Below are 17624 nucleotides of genomic sequence, written 5' to 3'. Positions count from 1 at the left end.
AATGTAAGCCAAGGGCCATCTATGGGCTACAAAAACAAGCCACAAGGCATCCTCCAAGATGGTGGGGCAGGTGGGCACAGGTGCTTTCTGCATGGGTAAAATGATGCCAGAAGAGGGGGTGCAATTGTGCCCCTCCCTGTCTCCAATAGAGCAATGAGTCTAAGCCACAAGGAAGTCTCTTGCAGGGGAATGAAGGGGCCCAGCTGCCCTTGTAATAGCCAAACTCTGGCTTCTGCAGGGGGGGCTGTGGCCTCCATGAACCATCCATGCTGGATCCCCACTAGCAGCTGCTTGGGGGAGCCGCAGGAGCTCAGGTACCCTCAGCTCCTTCTCAGCCCTAACGTGGGGAAAGTTTTGGAGCGTTGCTGAGGACCCCAGAAGGTGACGCTTCAGCAGAGGCATCTCTTCCCCAGGCCAACTGTGGAGTGGAGGCCCTGGGGGACCCACAGCCCTCTCTGTCTCCCTCCCTCTGGGCCAGGGCTCTGCTTCCCTACCTGCATGTGCCCAACCAATACGGGAGGGACGGGACAGGGGCACTGCCCTCCCACTGTCAGCTCCTCAGGCTGGGGGGCGGGGGGGGGGGGGAGGAATAAACCAGCCATTGAAGCCTCTGACAAATAAGTCTACAAGGGAGGAGGGAAGAGAGGCAGAACCCAACACACCCAAACACACCAGCCAGACATGTTTCACCATGAGAGGAGGAGGGGGAGAGCCCTCCAAAGCTTGCAGCTGGACAGACAATTTGGGGGCGGGGCACTGCAGGGAACTCGAAGAAGCAGCACAGGAAGTGCAGGTGGCAGGTGTGGGGTGGGGGTTGATTTAGCAGGCTCCAGGAGGGCCGGCACACTCTTGCAAACCTTTGAGAACAACTATTTTTAGGAGCCTCCAGAAAGGCCCTTTCTCCACTTCCCGAGCCAGAGGCTCGTGGGCTTTCCTGGCTGGCTCCAGCTCTCCAATGCCCTCTGAGCCAGGCAGAGAAGTAGGGAAGGAAGAAGCTTCCCCCCAGCCTGCAGCAGACGCCCCCTGCCCCCGGCATTTGCCTCTGCTCTGCCACCAAAAGCCTCTGGGAGGAAAAGGAGCAGAAAAGAAAGTGCGGCTGGGAGGCCTGCTGTTCCACCCCCTGACAGTCCCATGAGCTCCGAAGGTGGGGCAGCTACTGCCACACCCCTTCCTCTGTTGCACAGGTCTTTCCTTTCAGTGAGTTTTGGGGGGGGCACGGGGAGCGGAAGGCTGCCTCTAAAAAACACCTCTGGAAAGGGTGCATCTGTGCGAGAGAAACTGCCTTGTCTAGACTCACACGGAGAAACAGCTAGGAAAAGGAATCCAGCCCACCCGGAGGCTGGAAATGGAAAGTTATTTTCCAAGGACGAAGCAACATTTCACAGAAACTCTGGCCAAATCCTCAGATTGCTCAGTTCCAACCTCTTCCTCCTACACCCACCGAAAGAAACTTTCCAGTGAGCGGCTCAGGCAGGCAGGCAGGCAGGCACTGCTACCAAATTTAAAGCATGACATCATCCCAGGCCACACCCAGGCCTGCTGTGGCTGCTGTGGCATTGAATGTGCTGGCAGAGTTAGGCCGAGCAACGCAGCTGGGCTCTGGGCGCCCAGGCAAGATGTTTTCTATTCTTAACACTGCAGGGGAAAAGGGCCCACAATTTGGCACTCTGAGGAAACATCCCCCATTTTCATGCACCCCAGCTAGGACAAACAGGCGCTCTGGGCAGCCCCAGCCCCACCCAGAAAACCCCTCCCCATTTCAGCCCATTCTCCCCAGTCTCTGGTGCAGGATGCCAAGAGACCTGTTGAGAAGGTGGCTAATAATAATAATAATAATAATAATAATTTATTATTTATACCCCGCCCATCTGGCTGGGCTTCCCCAGCCACTCTGGGCGGCTTCCAACCAAATATTAAAATACAGTAATACATCAAACATTAAAAGCTTCCCTAAACAGAGCTGCCTTAGAAGGCTAAGCCTTCCTGAACTCTCAGGAGAGCCCCATCCACTGCTTCCTCCCTCCATCTCCAAGGAGGCAGCAAGAGAAGGGTGCTCTCTGGGCAAACAGCGGCCCTGCCAAGGGGAGCCGGGCAGGAGGGGCTCTCAAAGGGAAGCAAAGGACTCTCTGAGGCAGAAGAGGAGGTCAGATGCTGGCGGGGCCACATCCCCCAAGCTCTCTCATCAGACGGGACGGCTGAATGGGACAAAGCTGTGGGCAGCCATCCATCTTGGGCCTGCCCATCATCCATGTTTATTATGGCAAACAGCCAGCATACTAAAACCAGAATTTCTGCATATAGCCTGCCCATAAAAAGCAAGTTTAGAGTGAGAGACTAGGGTTCACTGTTTCCAGGAACCCTTCTCGTAGTGAGAAGTTTGTGGGTGAGCTGAGAGTTTGTTTGGACGCTGGAGGCAGAGGAGGTGGATGTGTCAGAAGGAAAATGAATTGATATTGATTTATTCATATATTATGAACTTTGCATTAATATAACGTTTTTACATGTAACTGTATTTTTTGTAATATTTTGTTTAAGTTGACTGTAGTTGCTTCAGTTTTTTGTACACAGCTTAGAGATACTTTTAATATATCATATTTAATATGTTATCATAATATAAATACCGTATTTTTCGCACCATAACACTCACTTTTTTCCTCCTAGAAAGTAAGGGGAAATGTCTGTGCGTGTTATGGAGGGAATGCCTACGGGTGGCATGCCTACGGATTTTCCTCCTCTAAAAACTACATGCGTGTTATGGTCAGGTGCGTGTTACAGAGCGAAAAATACAGTAATCTAAAAAGAGCCTGCTGACACCAAGTGTAGAAAAAGAACCTGTCAGCAGCACCAGGAGGAGAATTCCCATTTCTACAGGCAGCTGAGCTGTAAAAAAGGTAAAGGACCCCTGGATGGTTAAGTCCAGTCAAAGGCGACTACGGGGTTGCAGTGCTCATCTCGCTTTCAGGCCGAGGGAGCTGGCATTTGTCCACAGACAGCTTTCCAGGTCATGTGGCCAGCAGGACTAAGCCACTTCTGGTGCAACGGAACACCGTGACAGAAACCAGAGCACAAAGAAACACTGTTTACCTTCCCGCCGCAGCGGTACCTATTTATCTGCTTGCATTGGCATGCTTTCGAACTGCTAGGTTGGCAGGAGCTGGGACAGAGCAACACTTTATTGCATGCCAGGAGTATTTGTTGCCCCACTGAAATTCACAGCCCTATGTTAACTGTGCCCATTAATTTCAACGAGCATACTCAGAGGAAGACTAGCACGGGGCACAACCCTTGATCTACAGATTGAAGGCAAGGCATCCGCAACGGTAATCAAGGCCCATCATATAATCAAAACCAACAAATCCAGAAAACTCTGTCAGCACAGCAGGGACAAAATGGGAGTGGGAAGGAGTTTCCTCTGAAGGGCAAGAAGAACAAAGCAAACCCGTCCGACTTGTTTGGTCTCCCCTGAAGGGCCCTCCCCGTGCGGAAAACTAGGTGCAGGCAGGAGGAGCGCCAGGTAGTTCTGGGAGATGTTCCAGCCACCTTCATCGGCTGCAAGGAGGAGGCAGCCTCCATCCCCCTGCCCTGAACTCAGCCTTAGAGAGCAGCTGCAGCAGCCCCATCCTTTGGGGAGGCAACTGACCTCCTAAAAAGACCCTGCCAGCCAGGTGGGCTGCCCTTCTACTTCCTTCTCTCTACAGTGCCTGTCATGGATCATGACCCCTGCCTCTCTTTGACACCTTCAGCCCTCCATTATTGCCTTGGACCTTGACCTTCTCTGGCCTCTCACTCCTCAGGCACCTGACCTCCACCAGCCCATCTGCCTGTGGGTGACTGGCCAGGTCTGTTGCCCTCCCAGCCCTCCATCCGGGGCAATGGGAGCTGGAGTCTGACAACAGCTGGAGGGGCCCTGGGTTGGGGAAGGATGCCCTGGAGATGAGGCCCCCAAAAGATCAACACCTCTCTACCCAGATCTCCCCCAAGAGGTCCTTTGTCTTGGGACTCCAGACACATGCACACCACTGGGCCAGCCCTGAAGTGAAGGCAACCATAGGCCCGAGTCCTGAGCTGCGCCTCTCATCTGGAAGCTTCCTCAGCTGAGGCTTCCTAGTGCTTTTTGCGTATCATTCCATTTTCCCAACATGTATTCAAAGCAGCATGCAATGGAAAAAATAAACCACAGCCATAAAACCAGAGACACGTGAGATTCAAAGCAGCTCTCAGCCGTTCAAGGGAGCAAAGTCCTCCCCTCCAGCACAATCCCAAAAATCTTGCCCTGAAGACCACAGCATCCAGCTTCTCAAAATGCATGGCGGGGTCTCTCCCTCAGCACAGCAGCAGAACCCACCACTTGTTCTTGGGCCCCAGGGCCATTATGGCTGCTTGGCAGCTGCAGGGATCTGTGCAGAGCAGTAGCAGCAGGCAGCAGCATCTTCCCCTTGCCCAAGCCACCTTCCAAGTCACAATGGGCCACAATGAGCCCACCTCCCTTCTCCAACCTGACACTGCAAGGAACCTCCAGTGTTGCAAGGGGAAAACAGTCAAGCAGAGGAGCAAGGTCATAGAGCAGAAAGCAGCAGAGTGCCATCTTGGCCGGCTGGTGGGAAGTATAGGCTGGAAACATTTCGTTTTAAACCACTGCTAAATTTTTGTTACAGCTGGGTTCTTTTAAGTCGTATTTATGCAGTATTTTATCGGTATTTGTGCCTCAACTGGAGAGGGGTGTCCAACCTGACAGAGCATGAACAAAACCCACTCAACTGAAAGTGCTGTCCCACCAGGAAGCTGAACTTGACTGGGCAGGCAACCAAAGAGCCCACCTCTGACTGCAGCCAACCCTGTCAATATTTGTTACGCCATTACGCAGAGCCATCATGGCCACGGACTTTGGTGACCAAGGGCACTCCAAGGGCCACAACAGGTTCCCACCCCAACATAAATATTTTTTTCAGAGGAGGCGGAACACCAACAGGCTTTGCGGTTATTGAGAACTCTGGGTGGACCAGAGCTGGGGTAGGGGAGAAGAGAGAGGGGCAAGGAGTCCAAAGGCCAAATGAGCCACTGCTCACCAGGCCCTGAAGAAGCCTGGAACCAAAGCAGAGCCTGAAACTGTGGTGGGAGGAAGGTGACAGTCTCCGACCTAGAAGACATGGTGCAAACCCTGCTGCCAGTGGCTCTCTTGTGCAAGACGCATGTCGGGGGGGAAAACGTTACTTCCTCTTCCAAGAGGTGTTTTGTCCTCACTTGGTACTCACAAAGGGGCCTTCACGGGCTGTGCTTGAAAGAAAGCCAGGATCTCTGCCCTGAAGGCCTCAAGGTCTAGTTCCCACACCACAGGGCCTGTTCAGGCAAGCAGCGAGTGCTTTGTTCCAAAGGCTGACTGAGGGTCAGTGGTTGCAACACCAGGCCAGCGCTCAAGCAGCTGGGAGGGGGGAATTGGGAGATCCCTTTTCTGCGTCAATGTGGCCTGAATCCTCATGACACACTTGGCTCACCCGCACTGGTGTGCATGGCCAGCCTTCACACAGCAAGTCAAAGTGCGGGGAGGAAGAGAGAAGACAACAGCCCTCCTTCGGCAGCTGAAGAAAAGGATCAGCCTGGGCACGCTGCTGCTGCTGCTTCAGAATCTCCAACGGCACATCTGGGAGGATCCTTGCCAGGTGTGTGGAGCCACATTGTTGTCAGCTGCCAAAACGCAGGATCCTCCCCCACCGATAACAAGCCCAGGCACCTGCTGAAAACTCCCGACTGTCAAGCATGTACAAGTCCCTAGCAAGTAACTTGGAGGGCATAAGACTGCAATGCCTCCCAGGATCCCCCAGACATGCAGGGCTGGGGCTCAGAGCTGGAAAAATGGCTAAGGACCAGCATCAGGTTTTAGATTCGGGGGGGATGGGGACCAGCTGCCTAATTTAGATAGTTGCTGGGATTTATCCAGCCTTGATGGTGGGTGTTGCAAAGAGCAGCAGCAGGATACAGGCAGTCAGAGGCAGAGGAACCAGGAAGGCACAAGGAGGCAAATGCTAGCCAAGGCAGAAGTATTGGCCCCCAGGAGACGCCCCAGCCATTTGACTCCCAGCTACACAGAGAGGAGGGACGCGGGTTAAACCACAGAGCCTAGGACTTGCCGAATAGAAGGTCGGCGGTTTGAATCCCCGCGGGGGGGTGAGCTCCCGTTGCTCGGTCCCTGCTCCTGCCAACCTAGCAGTTCGAAAGCACATCAAAGTGCAAGTAGATAAATAGGTACCACTCTGGCGGGAAGGTAAACGGCGTTTCCGTGCGCTGCTCTGGTTCACTAGAAGCAGCTTAGTCATGCTGGCCACATGACCCGGAAGCTGTATGCCAGCTCCCTCGGCCAATAAAGCGAGATGAGCGCCGCAACCCCAGAGTTGGCCACGACTGGGCCTAATGGTCAGGGGTCCCTTTACCCTTTAGCTTTACACAGAGAGGAGGGGCTTGAATCTAGATAGCTGTTGGTTAGAGAATGGTGCTGATAACACCAAGGTCACAGGTTTGATCCCCCTATGGGACAGCTGCATATCCCTGCATTGCAGTGGGTCGGACTAGATGATCCTCAAGCTCCCTTCCAACTCTATAATTCAATGAATTCAAGGCAAGTTCAGGGAAGAGGCATTGAGGTGGGGGGGGCAGCCATCCCTGTCCCCACTTCCCAGAGAGCCTGTGACATCAATGCACTGAGAGTTTTACAGACAGTTTATAAATTAAGAGAGTAAAGCTGCAAACCCAGGTGGGCAAGGAAGATGGAAGTCCCCCCCCCCCCCGTAAAAAGGCCAAGAGGCCAAGAAATTGGTCTGTGCTTCCTTCCATCTCAACTTCATCCTGTTCAGGCAAGCAGCAACCTCTCTATGAAGGAGAAGGGCAAGAGTGGCCCATGGGGGGGAAGCACCTGCTGTTCCACGCCCAAGCAAAAGTGGGCTTTAAAAAAGAAGAAGAAAGACTAGGGCTAAAGGGACGGTTATCACAGTACCAAACCTGGCAGTAGTACTTTACCATTTACTGGTCTCCACTTTGCTGTCTCGGAAAAGGACCACTGAGAAGCCCTGTGAGACTGGAAAGGGGGACAAAAGGAATCTGCAGCAGGCTGACGGTGTCTATCGTGCCAAGTATGATAGAGAAAGGAAGAGAGGCTGCCAAGCCAGGAACTGAGGAACTCTGGGCAGAGGTGCAGCACCTCTGGGCAGAGGTACGGCACACTGATAAGCACCTGTCCACAGCAATTCAAAGAAAAAATTACAGAAGCTTAAAAAAAATTGCTTTGTAGGCTCCTGCTGGTACATCTGAGATATGAATGAATGAAGTATATGAATGAATATGGCACATACAACCCAGTTCACCTCCCTCCCAACCCTGGCCAACCTGGCCATGGAAGCAGAGAGCAGTATTTCAGGTGATGGAAGGGCCTGGTGCCTCCACACAGGAGTTGCTTTTATCTATCAGGCTGTAGAGAGAGGATTTAAAAATGGGAACAAGCTTAGAACTTCTGAATGGCACAGCAGTGGAATCCTTGCATGTCCCAAAAGCTGAAAAGTAAAGGGCTGAATCAGCTGAGCTGGCCTTCATCCCTTATGACATAGGTTGCACCAGAAGAGGGCCAGCATGGGCTCAAATTACAAGGAGAGGAACTACGGCTAACCATTGGGTTGTGGGTACTGTTTGGGGGGGGTTAAAGAATGTTATTTGCAATATACATATTAAAAGGTTATGGACCCCTGACAGTTAAGTCCAGTCGCGAACAACTCTGGGGTTGCGGCGCTCATCTCGCTTTACTGGCCAAGGGAGCCGGCGTTTGTCCGCAGACAGGTTTTCCAGGTCATGTGGCCTGCATGACTAAGCCGCTTCTGGCGAAACCAGAGCAGCGCACAGAAACGACGTTTACCTTCCCTCCAGAGCGGTACCTATTTATTTACTTGCACTTTGACGTGCTTTCGAGCTGCTAGGTTGGCAGGAGCTGGGACCGAGCGATGGGAGCTCACCCCGTCGCAGGGATTCGAACCACCGACCTTCTGATTGGCAAGCCCTAGTCTCAGTGGTTTATTACATACATACAAAAAGAAAACAATTGTACAAATAACAAGGAGGGGGAAAAACATGTACCGAAAATTGAAAAAGAAAATTAGAAAAAAGAAAAAGAACAAAGAGGAAAAAAGAGAAAAAGAAAAAATAGAGAAAAGAAAAAACTGTCTATTTTAGATCTTATTAGGACTTACATGAAAATTGTATAAATGGGTTGTGTACTTTTGATGGTCTTATTGTTTATTACATTTGTAATTATGTGGGTTTTATTCATGTTGTAAGTCGCCTTGTACATAGTTTTAACTATGGAAACGCAGCATACAAATAATATGCATGTATTATGCAAAAGTTCTTTCTGGAGGCATGGACTGTCCAGGCAATGGAGCAGCTGGAAGCTGGCAGATTCATTTCCTTAGAGGTCACCTTCCCGGACAGCGACCTCTGACCAAGGATGCTGCAGTCGAGGACATCCTGCACCATCGCCAACCGCCCAGGTCTCTTCAGACCGTGAGGATTCTATGAACTTAAGCCTCGAACTGCAACAGCAGCAAACTGAAATTGGCTGTTTATTTGCCAGCAGTTCTGTACATGCCAAGTCTATTCCCCAAAGGAACAGAAGGTCAACCACAAAATAAGGCTGTTGTCCCTCATCCCCAGATGGATCAACTGCGGATCAGCATGAGGGCAGGAATGGAAGTTTTGCCTTTGTTTTTGTTTTTTTTAATGATATTTATTAAAAGTTTTATAGTTACAGAAAGAGAATATAAAAGGGGAAAAAAACCAATAAAAATTTAACAGACAATACATCAAAAATAAAAAGAAAGAGCAATACATCAAAACAACAAGAAAAAACCAAAACATTTAAAAACACATCCAATTTCCATATCTTTATCTTTCATTTACTTGTTTCCTCGACTTCCTCACACCTCCCTTTTTTGTATTCTAGTTCAAATTAGCTAATTCAGCAAATCCTTTCCCTCTTTCTCAATTTTTTGTTCTATAGTTTATCTTAACACAATCTAACTTTAAATTTTCCACTTTAACCCATTAACAATCAGTTTTTGCTTAATTCTTTATAACATTTCTGCTAAAACCATATAACTTCATTCCAGTATTCTTCTAACATTCATTAATTTTGCAGTATTTCTGTAAATATACTTTAAATTTTTTCCAATCTTCTTCCATCGACTCCTCTCCCTGGTGGAAGTTTTGCCTTTGCTGCTCCGCAACTAGAGTGTCCACAAAGCAGAGCCCACTGACACTTCACAGGGCATATGCTCTTACCAGCCAAAAATACTGACCTTTTGCTGCACATGGCAAAGCAGCAGAACAACCACAAGAGGATACTTGCTAAAACCAAGGTTTAGTTTTAGTTTTGCAAACTACTTTTGCAGATTTTTCAGAAAACACCACAAGAGCAAGCCAGATAGAACACAAGGGAAAAGAGGAATTTCCAAGCACATTTATGACTGCAGCAGGAAATCCAGACAGACACTAAGAATCCAATCAGAGAGTCTCTCACATCCATCGCTCACATCAGATCAGAATGATTAATGACCCACAGAAAAAGAGAGACGCTCTCTCATTGGCCAATGAAACAAATGGAAACCAACATGACTCAGTGGGCAGTGTTAATCCATTTGTTCTGGCCCGTTTCGAAAGTATTTGGTCCCACTACTGGTTGACTGGCGGCATCAAAGGGTCTCTCACCTGGCTGCCCGCATCAGATAATCCAACAAGCTGCCTACCTTGTGGATTTCAAACTGCATCCACTTCAACAACACTGAGCAAAAAAACCACCATAGCTTCAGGCTCCACAGATTTACTCAATCCAAGGCGAAGTTCACGAAACACTTGAGCCCAGCCAGCTATTTCCCCACAACTTCTCCACCCTTCAGAGGAGAGCCCTTTGTCAACAGCTTTAAAAGATGGAAACTAGCTGAGAAGGGCCTAGAGGGCACTTTATTGCCAACTAACCAAACCAAAATTTCTAACTGGAAAGGCTTCGCAAATTGCAGAAGCGCAAAGCCTCTTGCAAGGCTGCTGCAGGCTCTGCACTTTGGGCCCGGAAGAAAGAAAGGAGGGAGGAAAACGTGAGTCACTTCCTCATCTCATTCTTGGCCCAACAGTTCCTGTGTCATATTAGGAAGAGAGAGAGAGACAGAGGAAGGAGGTGGTTAGGGTCAACCACATCGCACAAACTTGGGCAGCAAATGTTGCTGGTGGGGGGTGAACTCATGGGAGTTTTGGGCCAGGGATTCCCCATCAGCCCAAATCTCAGGTGCTGCTTGGAGGGGAGACCAGACACCAACCTGGCAAGTGGAGATAACCCCTTGCTCTGGTTCCTGTTCCAGGGCTTGCCTTGTCACAGAAAAGGTTCCCAAGAAGCCTCAAGGGGGCAGGGGGCAAGATGCTCAGAGAAAGATGCTCCAGGGAAAGGCTTCTTGGTGGCTCCGCTCTACCTTGGGAAGTTCTCTGGGTTTGATGCACAGCACTTCCAGGCAGAACTGGGGAACAGACCACTTCCTGAAATCCTGGGCTTGCCTTGTAAACAACACTGGGCTAGATGGGCCAATGGTATGAGGTAGCTTCCTCTCCTCCTAGAGCAAGAGAACCTGAACTGCCTCTGGACCGTAAGACATCATCAATCCACCTCAAGCATCTGCAAGAGCAGTGCTGAACCTGCTCTTAAATCCTCTCCACTCCTGTAGCTCCATGGCCAGTTCAGAGATCAAACGCAACCCATAACCAACCCCAAAACACACTTGATACATCCCCCTCATTGCAGGAAGCAGCTTCCCTATTAAACCCCAAGCTTCCCTCACCTTCTGACATATCCCACAAACCTGATTTATCTTCCAGGCTATTAACCACTAACTTTTTGCTTTCGTATCCAGCAGTGTTATTATTCTGCCCCGTAATCACGCTCATTAATTTGGCAATCACATGCTGATTTATGCTTAAAATACTATTTCTTTCCAGAGCAGCTTCAGGTGATACGAAAATATGGTTTCTTTGAAAGCAAAAGGAGTAAAAAGAGGTCAAAAATAATCCACTGGGAACTGCAGGTGGGAGTGGCAAAGCCAAAGAGAAAGCAACGGAGCAGCTTAATTGGCCTGTCTCTAGGTGCCAGAAAACGGGGCAGCTGTTTCTGCAAAAGGTTAGGCCTGGCAACAAAGCAGCAGGTCGAACTGCTCAGAGATGCTCTGTTCCTCTCCCCACCCCAGCTGGAAGCTGCAATGAGGACCACTAGTGGTTTAAGCCAATGATACCCTTTGGGCATGTTAGCAGCATGGGGCTCACCACCCCTCTGAAAGGGCCCCCTTACCTCTTGGCTTCCTCCAGGTGGCAAAGATATTCATAGGCCACGTTCTGCCGTCTCCGCTCATCCATCTCTTCTGCAGTCATCCTCTCATTATCCAGGACAGCTGCAAAAAGGCAGGACAGGGTCAGTCCAGGGAAGCCAGAAGGCCCCGAGGCAAAGTGCAGCTCAACAGGGGGTCGTCCCCAAGTGGGAGGTGTTGGGAGCTGAAGGAACAAAGCCTCACTGGGCACCCAGAAGCACCCAAGGTCCAGCACCCCACCCACTCCCCCAAACAGGACAGGTAGTGCCAAGGGTTTGTTTTTGTTTTTTTGAGTGGCTCACCTGTTCCCTCCAAGTCCCGCCTCAATACAAGCAAAAAATGGGGAGTCAACTCCCCAATACCACTTTGCTATGTATTTAATTTAAAGCATTTTTACCCACCCTCTCACCCCTTAGGCAAGACGATTGCCATGGTTGCCTTGCTTGCAAAAACCAGGAGCAGGAGAATTTTAACCCCAGATTCCTCTAACAGACTCCCCTGGGAAAATGCTTGCCAACCGAAAGCACAGGGCAGGGAGCATCTTGCACACCCTAGAAAGTACTGAAATAAGGCTCCACCACGCAGAGCAGAGGTCCCAGGCTCCAATAGAGGAGGAAGCTAAACCAGATAGCCAGTCCAAGGACAGACTTGCCAGGTGCACACACCTGCTGTGGCAAGAGGGTGAACAGTTTACATTCAGTGTGCTCCCTTCCCCCCCCTCCACAAATAAAAAACAAGCTGATGACAACGTAAAGCCACTGCACTGCCTGAAACTGAAAGTTCTTCTGAGACTTCCTGACTCTGCTCACAACCATTCACAAGAAATAGACAAACTAACCCCATGCCTTGGGGGGGAGACAAGACACAAATCAATGACTCTTGCAGAGGCAGCATGTGTGGCTGGGGCAACCCAGTCACATGGGCAGGGTACAAATAAAATAATAATAATAATTATCATCATCATCACCATCCTCCTCTCTTTGCTGAACAAGCCAGCTTACTAACTGAACGTTTCAATAATTACAGCATCCTGGTTTGCCATGAAACAGAGCCACTCCAAATCCTGTAAGCAAAAAGCAGACTTTGGGCCCGGGAGCCCACATGCCTTTTGCATCAGACAAGGAGTCTTGCGACACCTTAAAGACCAACGCCTGAGATTCTGCACTACAGAACTACTTGATTTGAGGCAAAGTGAGCTTTTGTGAAATGGGCGGGGCTCCTCAGTGGCACTTTCTGTATAAAACTTTGAGATCTTGACCAGTCAGTGCCCAGAACCTTCCAGAAGCATGGGAGGATAGTTTGTGAGCAGAAACGCATTTCTCCATGAGTCAGAAAAGGAACGGTCCAGCCAAAGTGAGGCATGAGAACGCTCTGCTGACTCCTCTGGGAGAATAGAGCAAAGGGCACCTTCCCGCCCTGCATCTAAAAATACCAGGCTGCTTGGTTGAGAGTGGTAAATATTCATAATTGCCACAGAAATATATCTGACAGACTGTGACACTTTGCCTCAGGTGTAAGATCCCCACTGATTCCCTTTGTGTAGGAAAGTCAGCTTTAGTTCAGTGGCTTTGGTCACAGTCCCATGCTCCACATTTTAAAAAGTATCCATCAAATCTAGTTGGAGAGATAAGGCTATAATGGCGGGGTAATGAGGACCTCCAGTGGGAGGGTACGCCACAGCATCAGCCCCACAACCAAAAAGGCCCTGTTCCTCTCAACCAGTCCTGCAGGACCCAAGATAAGACAGTGGAAAGGTGTCCCTCGGGAAGTTGTGGACTCTCCTTCCTTGGAGGTTTTAAGAAGATGTTGGATGGCCATCTGTCATGGATGCTCTAGCTGAGATTCCTGCACTGCAGGGGGTTGGACTAGATGACCACTGGGATCCCTCCCAGCTCCACAATTCTATTATATTTTACAAGTGCACATTATATTCCGAGGCAACTATTTAAATCAGAGGATCCTAAAACAGCTTCCTTTAACATAGTGGTTTGGGAGAAGATCCTCAGTTCAAGACACACTCATTGCTTCAGTCATCCGAATGAGACAATCCTGACACCCCTTGAGCAGCCAGGATGAACAAGACTTGCACACAAGATGCTCCAGTTCCAACCCTGGAGCTGAAAAATCCTGGCTCAGATTAGAGCTGCACGCTGTAATTGACAGCATGTTCCTATACCACCCCACAAAGAACTGCAGTTTGGTAAGAGTGCTGGGAACTGTAGCTCAGTGAATGGTAAACTACAGTTCCCGGGATTATTTATGGGATGTGTTTAAATGAATAGTATATATACACCCATATATGCCTCACTGCCTCTAACGGGGTCATCCACTCCTACCTGCTGGGTCAATTCCAGGTAGAGGTTTGTGGATACAGTTGACGCTCAGGTTGCAAACGTGATCCGTGCGGGATGCAAGTTTGCAACCCGCAGCGTTCGCAACCCACGTCTGCACACACGCGGGTTACGATTCAGCACTTCTGCGAATGCACAATTTAGTGCTTCTATGCATGCACAACCGCCAAAACCCGGAAGTAACCCGTTCCGGTACTTCCGGGTTTCGGCGGTCCGCAACACGAAAAAGCACAACCTGAAGCGGCTATAACCCAAGGTATGACTGTACTTCTGTCCCATGACATTTGCCATTCTGCCCCCATGTTTTTCAGCCTTTATGTGAAGCCACTGAATGAGCTCATCCACTGGTGAAAACCATATCTGTCAGGCAAGGGTTTGGAAACAATAATGGACTGGATGAGGCCCAGTAAACTGAAAAGCCAACCTGACAAGGTAGAAGAACTGTCTGACAGCTTTGTGTGTCCAGGTTGGTGGTGCTCCACATGCTCTGGAGGGGCTGTACTCTCCCTAAAGCAGGGGTCCCCAGCATTTCTGGGCCCAGGGATATATTTTAAAAAATCTAAGAGCTGTCAGGGCCACCACAAAGTACCCATTTCACAGAAGAAAAACTGGGGATGCTCATAAACATTCCCTGCAACAGACAAATCCCACTGTGAATCGTTCCAAGTCTTAAGGATGAAGGGTGGTATACAAATTTAATAAATAATAGTAATAGCCCCTTTTCCACCTCACCAGCCAGGCCTGATTCTATAGCCGGCAGTTCCAGAGCCACCAAAGAGGAATCCCTTCCTGCTGCCAGCTTTGAAACTACACCTGGAGAGATAGGAAAGGACAGAGCCACCATCCTTATTGCCTGTAGACAGATCCTGTGGCTGTTTTCGATGATGCCATTTCCTGGCAGTTTGGCATAGCAGGAACTGGGCAGCAGCATTATTCACACAGCCCACCCACAAAAAGTAGCAGCAATGACTTATGAAAGAATGTGGGTTTTAAAGTAAGGCTTCAACGTTTTTTAAAATCCCCCTGCTGCCACCAATATAGAGAGCCAGGCTGATGTAATAGTTACTGACTGCTGAATTATGGGTGGGGAGATCCAGGTTCAAATGCCCATCAGCCCAAAAGTTCATTGGCTGACCCCTGGTCAGCCCTGTCTCTCAGCCTAACCTACCTCACAGGGTTGTTGGGAGGATGAAATGGGATAGGGAGAACCTTCAGGTCTTTGCAGGAAGGCTGGCAAACAATGTAAAATAGACAGCTCATTTCCCCCACTTTCTACATGGAAAGGGTAGCTTGGATTAGCAGGCAGAAATCCAACAGTTTATGGCAAAGGTTCAGCTCTTTAACTTGCCGCCCCCCCCCCCTACTCAGACCCATTTCCAGCCTAAGCCCAGCACTCAGCTGCAGGCAGAAACCTTGAGCTTCATCCACTTGCACAAAGGGGTGTCATCCACAGAGTTCACAAGACATAGGGAACACACGGTCGCCTGAGCCCAGCAGCACTGAAATATTGGGACTCTTCCAATGTTTTCTAGCTCTCAATACTTCCCTGGGTTGCCAAGGTGCCTCCTACAAAATGTGAGGGCGGCTAAGCACTGCCTCGCTGGTATGACACCTTTTGCATCTAGTCCAGCCCTGAAACTCCTCCTCACAGAAACCAGCGAGTTATCCGCTGACGCCCACGTGGAAAGGTAGACTGCCCTCAACCATGGAGGTTTGATTCGCCCAAAGGCTGCCACCCTGCTCGGTGGGAGCCAAGCCTCCTGCCCTTGGTGAAGCGAGGCATCCATGGAGCTGGGAGAACGGGCAGTTCGTGCCGAGGACCCGCCCCAGGAGCTGCACGTCGCCGCCCTTCCTGCTCGGGGAGGGGAGCGGTCCTTACCCCGCCCCATGGCCCCTAAAATCGGGCCTCCTCCTCTTCCTCTCCCCCCTGCCCCGGCCCTCCCGGGAAAAGAAAGAGCGCGAGAGAAAGCGGCTGCTTCGCTCAAAGATGCCCAACAGGGGACCCGGCCCGTGACCCCCCAAAAGCGACAGCGCGTACAAACGAGCCCGAGAGAAACGCGCCCCGCTCGGCGAGGCAGGCCGTTCACACGATCAATCCGGGGAGCGCTGCTTCCCTCCCGCCCGCCCGCCATGTTGAGGGGGCGATGGGGAGGCAGGGGGCGCCGAGACTTTCACAGCGAACCCGGCTTCCTGCTCGGCCAAATAAACCCACAGCCCCGGGCCAAGCGAGCCAGCGTCCTCCTTCCCCGCCAGCCGGAACGATTCCTCCGGGCCCAGTAAGGGCTGTGCCTGGGCGCCAGCTCCAACAAAGCGGCCCCGGCGGAGGAGGAGGAGACGCTGGCACTAAACCGACGGCCCGAGGCATCTCTCAAGCCGCAAGCAACGCGCCCTTCCCTCCCTCGGCCCGAGACTCACAGCCGTAGTGGGGCCGGGCCACGCCCGCCCCGTCGATCTCCTCCGTAGTGGCCATGAGGACGAGCCGAGGCAGAGGGAGCAGCGGCGGTTCCGTCTAATCGGAGCCCGTCGGTCGTCCGGCCGGGACGAGAAGGCTGCTGCTGTTTCTCAGGCTGCGGCGGCTGCTCGGAACGCGGGAGGGGAGTGTCCGCTCCGTCCGTTGGGCGGCGGCGAGGAGGTGGAGGCGGAGGGGAAGGCGGTAGGGAGCGGCCGCCCGTTCTCCTTCCTGGCGCGGTGGCGGCGCTGTCGGGCCAGCCCAGCGGGGTGTGTCTCCGGCTGCACCTCCCAGCCCAACCAGCTTGGCAGGAGCCTCCGCCAGGTCGCCCCGCCCAGTGGGCACTTGCTGGAAGAAGCGGCGGCTGGAGCCCCTCCGGGGAGCGACGCAGCGGGGAAAGGGCTCCCACCGGAGAAGAGCCCGAGAGGCGATGCACGGCCCCTTTTTTCCTGAAGACGCGCGACTCCGCGGAGAACCTCCATGTTCAGAGGCAGGATACCCCGTTCTTGCCGACGAGGAAGGGCTTGCCTTCGTATTGCCCGCTTTCCGCCTCCTTGTTGCGGCTCCCGGCTAGCTGCTGTTGGAAACAGGACACTGGGGCAAAGGGACTCATTTGGGAAGCGGGGGTGGTGTTCTGCCCCGTTGCAGTTTGCAACTCTGCATTGCCAACTCCGCGCCCAGTGCAATACGCGAAGGATCTGCAGGAAACAGGCGGACGCCACCACGGAGCGAGCTGCCTCCGCTTCCTCGGGAAGGAGGGAGCCCCACCGATATAAAGGCAGTACGATCTAGTTATACTATACGGGGATGAGAGGCATTGGAGGGCTTCAGCCCTGCTTGGTAGCAAATCGGTTGCTTGTTCCCTGAGGAAAGAGGAGACATTCTGCGCATGCTCGGGGGTGGGGGTGGCACCTCAAAGCGGGAGGAATCAAACTCACAACGGGGCACATTGATAGAAGAGGGGCGGGGAAGGTTCGTTTCCTTTAATGATGGCAGATTTTGGCGAGCCCACGAAGAAACGAGGCCGTATTTCGGTTTGCTGGAATTTTTTCCTGCCCTCATAAGAGTCACGCCGAGGAGTCTAGGCTGCCCCCCCAATAAAATATTTGAGAGGTCCAGCTCCCCCATAGCTGTCAACTTTCAGATTTGAAAATAAGGGATCAGCAGCCTCAAAAATAAGCGATCAGCAGCCTCACCTGTCCCGGGGACAGCCTGCGGGATATCTAACAATCCGGGATAGCAGCGGGAAACAGCGCTGGAATAAGGGAATTTCCCGCAAAAAAAAGGGAAGGTTGACAGCTATGCCCCCCCCCCCCCAGTTGATGGTTATTGCCATTCAAATTGTGTGCCTGCACCCTGCCACGTGATCGATTGTGCGGAGCGGGGCTTGCCTGCCCTCCCATATTTTATTCAAGTTGGCAACCCTGCCACCAACTGGAAACCATAAGA

At 51.4% G+C, this 17624-nt stretch overlaps 1 protein-coding gene across 1 annotated transcript in view; it reads right to left on the bottom strand.

Moving 5' to 3' along the window:
* Positions 1 to 17416, bottom strand: part of IQGAP1 (IQ motif containing GTPase activating protein 1) — a 46392-nt gene extending 28976 nt beyond the window's left edge. The window contains exons 1-2 of the mRNA XM_083412660.1: positions 16142 to 17416; positions 11360 to 11459 (exon numbers count right to left, since the gene is read on the bottom strand). Of these exons, the coding sequence (XP_083268786.1) occupies positions 11360 to 11459; positions 16142 to 16196 (155 nt within the window). The 5' untranslated portion in view covers positions 16197 to 17416. The remainder of the gene's footprint in view (positions 1 to 11359; positions 11460 to 16141) is intronic.
* Positions 17417 to 17624: the final 208 nt, after the last annotated feature.

The sequence above is a fragment of the Podarcis tiliguerta genome, assembly GCF_965153285.1.
Source record: "Podarcis tiliguerta genome assembly, chromosome: 14".
Classification (NCBI taxonomy): domain Eukaryota; kingdom Metazoa; phylum Chordata; class Lepidosauria; order Squamata; family Lacertidae; genus Podarcis; species Podarcis tiliguerta.
This window is presented reverse-complemented; position numbering and strand designations above follow the sequence as displayed.